This window comes from Vigna umbellata, chromosome 4, assembly GCF_029865625.1.
Source record: "Vigna umbellata cultivar VRB3 chromosome 4, Vumbellata_1.0, whole genome shotgun sequence".
NCBI lineage: Eukaryota > Viridiplantae > Streptophyta > Magnoliopsida > Fabales > Fabaceae > Vigna > Vigna umbellata.
The window spans coordinates 15,183,021-15,191,648 of record NC_142168.1 but is presented as its reverse complement, the minus strand read 5'-3'; the positions used below and the strand labels follow the sequence as shown (position 1 = coordinate 15,191,648).

Genomic DNA, 8,628 nt, shown 5'->3' with positions numbered 1-8,628 from the left:
AAAATATTTCTACTAGACTATACTTACAAAACATAAAAAATAAAATTTAAAATTTAAATAATGTCATAATTATAAAAGTATATTTTTTGTTTTAAAAATTAATATTTTATTAAGAATTAAATACAATATTAATGATAATGTAAATCTTATATATAAAATCTTTGTATTTGAAATATAAAAAAATTGTCAAAAGATTGAAAATAATATAATCCACTATAACTGACAAAAAAAATAAAACTGTAAAATTAAATTAAAACTGTCATCATACGCACTTAATATACACATTAGATGTCAATTCTTCTCTCAAAGTAATTTAATTAATTCCACGTTATTCTCTCAAAGTAATTTAATTAATTCCACGTTCCAAACACACTCTAGGGCTGAATAACCAAATATATCATTTGATTTTTTAAGTTTCTTTTATATTGATAATGTTTTTAGAATTTTTTTGTTTTTATGGACCTGCAATGTTCAAAGTTGAAGCAGTTAATGTTTTTTTTATTAGTTATGTCTTATCTTTATATCTAATATTTAATTTATATATACATTGTGACGAATTTTTTAACTATTTTATTAAATGTGATATATTTTTTCCATAAAAACTTTTACAGTTAGTGAGAAACAAAGATTGTGATGATAATCTACATATTTATTAACATAAAGAGAACAGCAATTAATAACAGTTTTCTTTTACACAGTTTTATTGCCCGATTTTATCTTTTATTGATTTGATATTTTGGTAAAAAAATTTTATTACCTTAAAACGCTTGCAAAGAAAAGCAGTATGCATGTGTGTATATGTGTATATCATGGACGTTGAAGCTTGAAAGAAACAGTGACCAAAATGGAGTCACTCCAAACTGCTCTTTCTCCTCTCACAGTTGCAGTTCTGGTTCTAATCCCGCCATTCCTCTACCTCTTCCTTGTGCTCCACCGCACCAGAATCAAAGAACCACCCACAATCCCTGGCGCGTGGCCGATTATCGGCCACCTCCCCCTGCTAGCGCGGTCCCCCGCCACCCACTACCTCCTGGGCACGTTGGCGGACCGCCATGGTCCCATCTTCAGCATCAATAAAGGCACAGTGAAAACCGTAGTCATCAGCAACTGGGAAATGGCGAAAGAGTGCTTCACCACAAACGACGTCGCTGTGTCCTACCGCCCCTACCTTGTGGCCTGGCAAAACATGACCTACAACTTCGCCATGCTAGGATTCGCACCCTACGGGCAATTTTGGCGTCACATGAGGAAAAATGTTGCGCTCGTGTTCCTCGCAGACCACCGCATCGACGCGCTCTCACACGTGCGCATCTCCGAGGTGAGAACCTCGGCGAAAGAGCTTTACCACAAGTGGAAACGTGGGAAAACGGAGAAGGACTTTTTTACGGTGGACATGACGCAGTGGCTGAAGGAAGTTGCGTTCAACGTGGTGCTGAGGATGGTTGCCGGGAAGAGGTACTTCGGAGAAGAAGCGGTGGTTGAGGTGGAAGAAGCGCGAATATGTTTGGCGACGTTCAAAGAATACATGCGGCTGCTTGGGGTTTTCACGATAGGGGACGCGGTGCCGTGGCTGAGGCGGTTCGATTTCGGAGGGCATGAGAAGGCCATGAGGGAGAATTTCAAGCAGCTGGATGCTGTGGTTGGGGAATGGTTGGAAGAACACAAAAGGAAAAGGAAATTGAACGGCGAGAAAGGTGAGAAAGGGGGAGATTTCATGGAATCGATGCTGTTGGAGTTCGATGGAACCAACATTCATGGGTTTGATTCTGATACTATCATCAAAGCCACGGCAATTGTGCGTTTCTATTGTGCTTCACTTTGTGAATGTCATGATCAATTTCTAATAGATTTTGCTATTGTGTTTCACTTTTTGAATGCCAGGATCAATTTCTAATAGATTTTGCTATTGTGTTTCACTTTGTGAATGCCAGGATCAATTTCTAACAGATTTTGTTTATATCTTGATGAATCACAAATTTTGAAGAATTGGTTCCCAATTTTTTTGCAGTCATTGATTTTGGGAGGAACAGACACAAGCTCCGCTGGTAACATCTGGACTCTGTCTCTGCTACTGAACAATCCTGGCACATTGAAGAAAGTAATGGAAGAAATTGACACTCACATCGGGAAAGAGAGACTTGTGACTGAGTCAGATACGAACAAGTTGGTGTACCTTCATGCAGTTGTTAAGGAGTCACTGAGGCTATATCCACCCATTCCTCTTAATGCTCCTCGTGAATTCAGAGAAGATTGCAAGCTTGGAGAATACCATGTGAAGAAAGGAACTCGTCTGATCACAAACTTGTGGAAGATCCAAACAGACCCTAAGATTTGGCCAGAGCCATTGGAGTTCAAGCCTGAAAGGTTCCTCACCACACACAAAGATGTGGATGTAAAGGGAAAACACTTTGAGCTCATCCCTTTTGGAAGTGGTAGGAGGAAATGCCCTGCAGTGACCTTTGGCCTTAGAACTTCTTATTTAACTTTGGCAAACTTTCTTCACTGTTTTCATGTCTCTAAACCCTCAACTGAACCCATAGATATGACTTCAGCTGTGGAATTGAGCAATGTTAAGGTTACTCCTCTTCAAGTTCTCATCAAACCTCGTTTGGCTCCTAGTCTTTATGAAAGCATGTAAGCATGTCATCAAAATACATGATCTATGCTTGTTCCAGTATATGTTTCTAAGCTCGTACACAGATTTGAATCTTGTTCTTCGTAGATGAAATCCTTAAATTAGTTTGTCTGGTTTGTTGGCAAGTTTTGGAGAAATGAAAGAAGAAAAATTAATAAATTTTAAAACTGTAAGAGCGTACAACATATGTATTGTTTTGGAGTATTTTTATATATTAAGAAAAGATTGTGAAAATGGATTTTCATCTTTCTTTTATTTATTTGATTTTAATGTTTTTATTTTATATAGACTCATTGCAATACCATACAGGTCTATACTTCATCCTTTGTCATTCTTGAATTGTAAGGTGAATTCTCTATGCTGAATGTTTCTACATAGTAAGAGCAACAAATATACGCCTTCAAGAACGAATTCATTAATATATTTTATTTCTATGTGTTAATATATATGTAACTATTAAAATAATTATTAGTAAAATGAAATGACTATAAAATTAAACGTGATACTAGTTAGAGAAAATTTGGAAAAAATAATTAAAAATTTATTTGGTTTTAAAAATGTAATTACAGAAATATGTGAGGTGAAACCCAGATTTATGAAGAAATGGAATATTTAGAAGATATAAAATTGATTTAAAAGATAACAATCCTAATTACAGGTTATATATGTCATTTTTCATTTATCTAACATATGAACACCAAATGGTACATTGAAAAGATAAGAAGGATATACCATTCATAGAATTATGGGTGTTGCTCCCTCTACCACCACCGTACTTTTCTCCCTCCACCTCCCCAATTTTTTTTTAATTCCAATTATATCCTTAAATTAAAATATTTTACTTTTACTATTTTAATTTATTTCAAACATAGTTCTCCTTATATTATTAAAATACATTAAAAATATATTCAAAAATAATAAATCAAAACATTTAAATTAAATTATTAAAATATTTCAAAAATGAAAAATAAACTAATAAAACAAACCCTAAAATTAAAAACGTAACCTGGGTGACATCCTTCAACGGATGTCAACATTCGTTTAAGGAAAAAACGGATGTCAACCTCCGTTTAAGGAAAAAACGGATGTTAACATCCGTTTAAGGAAAAAACGGATGTTAACATCTGTTTAAGGAAAAAACGGATGTTAACATCCGTTTAAGGAAAAAACGGATGTCGACATCCGTTTTACCTTAAACGGATGTAGACATCCGTTTTACCTTAAACGGATGTTGACATCCGTTTTACCTTAAATGGATGTTGACATCCGTTGAAGGATGTTGACATCCGTTGAAGGATTTTGACATCCGTTGAAGGATTTTGACATCCGTTGAAGGATGCCACCTCCGTTTAAAGGTTACGTTTTTTATTTTAGGGTTTATTTGAAGGTTTATTCGAATACGCACCTTGAGGAAGCAACACATGTACTGCACCACTCCACACACTACACCACGAGAGCGACACTGCACCACGAGAGGGAGACTGCTTGATAATTCTTTCTACCACCACCAACCTTTACAACTTGTACTATCTCACAGCGACAAAAGAAAGAGAGGAAGAAATATAATGTTAAAATAAAAGAAAAGTATTTTACTCATGTACGGAGAACTAGAATAGGTTATTAGTGGAATAGGTTGTGAATGGGTAAAATTAAAAAATATCCCTTAAAAAAAAAGTTTACTTAGGGGCAAAATAATAAAGGGGAGGTGGAGGGAGAAAGGTGTTGTGGTAGAGAGAGCAACACCCTAGAATTATTTGTCATGGTCTCAACGTGTAACATAGGTAACTATCAGTTGTACATTTAATTTAAGAGATGATTGTTATAATTATCTCAACTTGTGAATACTAATGGTACATTAGGAAGGAGTTATTTTTCCATTAGCACCATTCCTAAGTTAACATTTAATTTCGTTAAATAATTAATCAAAAAATATTTTGAAAATAAAAAACTACACGTATAAATAATAATAATAATAATAATATAAAAATAGTAGTAGTTGGTTAAAAGTAATTTAAAAAGGGAAAATATATATTTATTTATATATTATAATAATTAAATAGTAATAATATTTCTATTAAAAATAGTTCTTTGTATAAATTTAGCTTAGCTCATAATAAAATGAATTCACGATAAAATAAAAGGATGCTAAGACAAAAGAAATATTTTTCTTGATCTATTTATTAGTTTTTCTTTTTCTCTAAATTTCTAGAAGGACCTCCTAGGAATGTGTGCAAAACTTAGGAGAAAAATGAAAGGGGAGGCACTCTGCTCAGAGGATTTCATCGGTTCGTCTCAAGGTGGACCCAAAAGCTTTGTCTTGTAATTGTAAGGTAAGTTACAGCAGGCTCTTTTCCTAACGGAGCTTTCTTATTTTTTTTTTTTCTTTCATGTTTTTTTAGAATTATAAGAGTTTATACTAAAATTATGGTATTAGCACAGTATAGAAATTCTTTTTAATACGGATTAAAAATAATTTTTTTATTTAGTTTTAGAATCACAATAAAAATAAGAAATATAGAAAGTATTAACATTTTATACTGTTTCAAAATCAGTATAAAAAATATCACGTTTTATATAGATTAAAGATAAAATTGGTATAAAAAAATCCTTTCATATCATCTCAAAATTTTATAAGTTCATTTTTCTAATTAAATAACTTCATCATAACCTAAACTTTTTTTCTAATTATAATTTTTCATATACAAGAATCTCAATTTCACATAATCCAAACTCTAGAAGTCGGTTTCTAAACGTTCACCCAATCACTTAGTCCTAATAAGTGTTCCTATGTAGCAACTGCTCATGAACAACCTCTACCACATACCCTACCGTTCCTTTACCAACTCCTCAACCAATTTCCCTCCAAAGGATAAGGAAAACATGTTCTAAAATAACACTTCATCATTTCTTCGCTCTCTTTGTCACCATTGTCTAGTCTCTTCCTTCCATCAACCACAATGCTCATTTTGGCAATAAACCTTTTACTATTTGTATTTCTTGAAGCTCCACAAGAAAGTCGAGAAACACTCCAGCTTCGTGCGCATGGTGAGGGATTGCATGTGGCAAAGCTGCTCTGCTGTGACATAATATATGCAGCTAAGGAGAGCGATGACGTAGGTGGCGGGAGGATGGAAGAAACATAGGAAATGGTGGTAGAGGAGAACAAAATTTGGTTCAGATCTTGTTCACATAAGGGAAAGAGGCGAGAACAAGAAAGGGGAAAGAGGAAAATGAAGGTTAAGGATGTTGGAAAAGCTGACAAAATAGTATTTCCTGAGGCGTGTAGAGTCACTGTCCTTAAGGACTTATCCGCGGTGTGTTGCGCAAGTCCCCCAGGATACAACAGGAACTTCTCAGAATGTCTGAGGATCTCAGAACTAGCAAGAAACTCTCAACAGAGTATAAGAATAACCTAGAATATTTTTAGAAGAGAGAAAGAGCTAAAGAATGAAATTCAGAAAAAGAAGAATGAGAAAGACTGAATTTGGTGTGTCTTGGAATGGGGAAAGAACACTCTATTTATAGAGCTAGGGAGGAATCAATTAAATAAAAGAAATTAAAAACCATTAAAATTTTAACGTTGCAACAAATAAATTATTTGAACGTTGCTTTTAAATTTCTAACGTTTGGCAATTAAGAGAAAGTTAACGTTGCCAATCTAACGTTGCAACAACGTTTTCATATTTTGTAATATAATAATAATATATTATAACAATCCCCCACATATTGTAAAATAGAGTTGAAAGAGAAATATGAAACACTAAAAGAGAAATATGAAATTTTTATTCTGGGTCTCATAGGATGTAATGCATCAGAGCTGGTATAGCAAGCTATATGAACCAGTCTTAGATTGAGATACTTAACACACAATGTTGTTGGTATAGAAAGCTATATGAACCAAAGACATTTGACGTGTGTTAGAGGTTTATCAATCACAATACACCCCCACAATCCTTGATGTTATCGCTGTGTTGCGCTTACTAGGCCATGCGCTTGCCCGGTATTCATGAGTGCTCTAGAGATCATGCCAAGATCTCATGAAAGCGGCTTGACACTCATATAGGTGATTTCATCAAGTGTATGCTGCAAATCATACACCACCCCATAAGGGATATGAAAATCATTAAAATTTTGTTTAAGACAAAATTCTATCACCATATAGAATTTTAATGACAAAGTTTAACCTCTCAATAATGCAGTCTCTAGCACTTTCACACACACCATAGGAATGAACATAATTGATTTAAATCAATTTAGTGCTATCAGAACTAACAAGTGACTTGTTTTTACCCATATGAACCTTATTCATGGGATCTCCAATCACAAAGGTTGGGTTACCATCACTAGTTTGTTTGCAAGCGGCTTAAGTCTCATTCCCCTCGATGTTTCTAATATCATTTGTCTTCCTAGGGGTTTTGTCAGAGGATCTGCTAGATTCCGTTCTGACTTCACATAGTCAATGGAAATAGTTCCACTCTTTAACAGCTGCTTCACCAAATTGTGTCTTAATTGAATATGTCTATTCTTTCCATTGTAATTTTTGTTTTTAGCTATAGCTATTGCTGATTGGCAATCACAGTGTATTGACACAGATGGGGTTGGTTTCATTCCTAGTGGAATGTTCGCTAAGAAGTTTTTCAACCACTCAGCCTCACTACCAGCCATCTCAAGAGCGACAAACTCAGATTCCATTGTTGATCTTACAATAATTGTTTGTCTGGCTGATCTCCATGTAATCGTACCACCCCCAAGTGTGAATACATAACCACTAGTGGATTTTGTCTCATCTGAAACAGAGATCCAATTAGCATCACTGTACCCTTCTAGTACAGCGAGAAATCGACTATATTAATGGCATAATCCATCGAACCTCTTAAGTATCTCATAAGCCTAGCAAGTGCATCCCAATGTTCCTGATTTGGACATTGAGTGTACCTACTTAGTCTACCTACTGCATAAGCAATATCAAGTCTAGAAAAGCTCATCAAGTGCAGTAAGCTCCCAATTATCTGGGCATACTGAGGCTGAGATAATGATTCTCCTCTATTTTTCATTAATTTAGAGTTAGCATCATAAGGGGTACTCACTGGTTTTAAGTTATAAAACCCAAACTTCTTAAGAAGTTTCTCAATGTATTGTTCTTGAGATAGTAATATACTATCTCCCTTCCTTATGATTCTAATACCTAAAATCACATTGGCTTCACCCATGTCTTTCATTTCAAATTTTGATCCTAGAAACAATTTAGTTCTAGTGACAATCTCATTGCATGTACCAAAGATTAACATGTCATCCACATACAAGCATATAATGACACAATCATCATTTTCAAACTTAGAGTACACACATTTATCATCATCATTAGGTGAAAACCCATCACAAAGCAACACATTATCAAGTTTTTCATTCCATTGTTTTGGTGCTTGTTTCAACCCATATAATGATTTTAAGAGTTTGCATACTTTATCCTCTTGACCAGGTACAACACACCCTTCAGGTTGAGTCATATAAATTTCCTCCTCTAAATCACCATTCAAAAAGGTTGTTTTAACATCCATCTGATGTATCACTAGTTTATGGATAGCTGCTAGGGCTAACAACACTCGAATAGAGGAAATCCTAGTCACTGGAGCAAAAGTATCAAAGTAATTATGTTGGGTTTTTGAGTAAAACCTTTTGCTACTAATCTTGCCTTATATTTCTCTATGGATCCATCAGGGTGATACTTTTTCTTAAAGATCCACTTACAACCAATGGGTTTTGCTCCTTTAGGCAAATCTACTAAAGTCCAAGTATTGTTTTTCTGAATTGATTCAATTTCAGTCCTAATGGCCTTATCCCACTGTTTTGCATCAGGAGCACCAGTAGCTTCAATAAAGCTTATTGGATCATTATCAACAAGATAAGTATAAAAGTCATCTCCAAAGGAAGTTTCCTTTCTCTGCCTTTTGCTTCTTCTCAAATCATCAATTATGGTATTACTATTATCATTA

General features: G+C 34.5%; 1 protein-coding gene across 1 annotated transcript; it reads left to right on the top strand.

The window, feature by feature from the left end:
• The first annotated feature begins 795 nt into the window (after nucleotides 1–795).
• Nucleotides 796–2,862, top strand: LOC124823524 (cytochrome P450 82A4-like). The gene is made up of 2 exons (XM_047295733.2): nucleotides 796–1,795; nucleotides 2,009–2,862. Exons 1-2 carry the CDS (start codon nucleotides 845–847, stop codon nucleotides 2,636–2,638), a joined length of 1,581 nt encoding a protein of 526 aa, XP_047151689.2. The 5' UTR covers nucleotides 796–844; the 3' UTR covers nucleotides 2,639–2,862.
• Nucleotides 2,863–8,628: the final 5,766 nt, after the last annotated feature.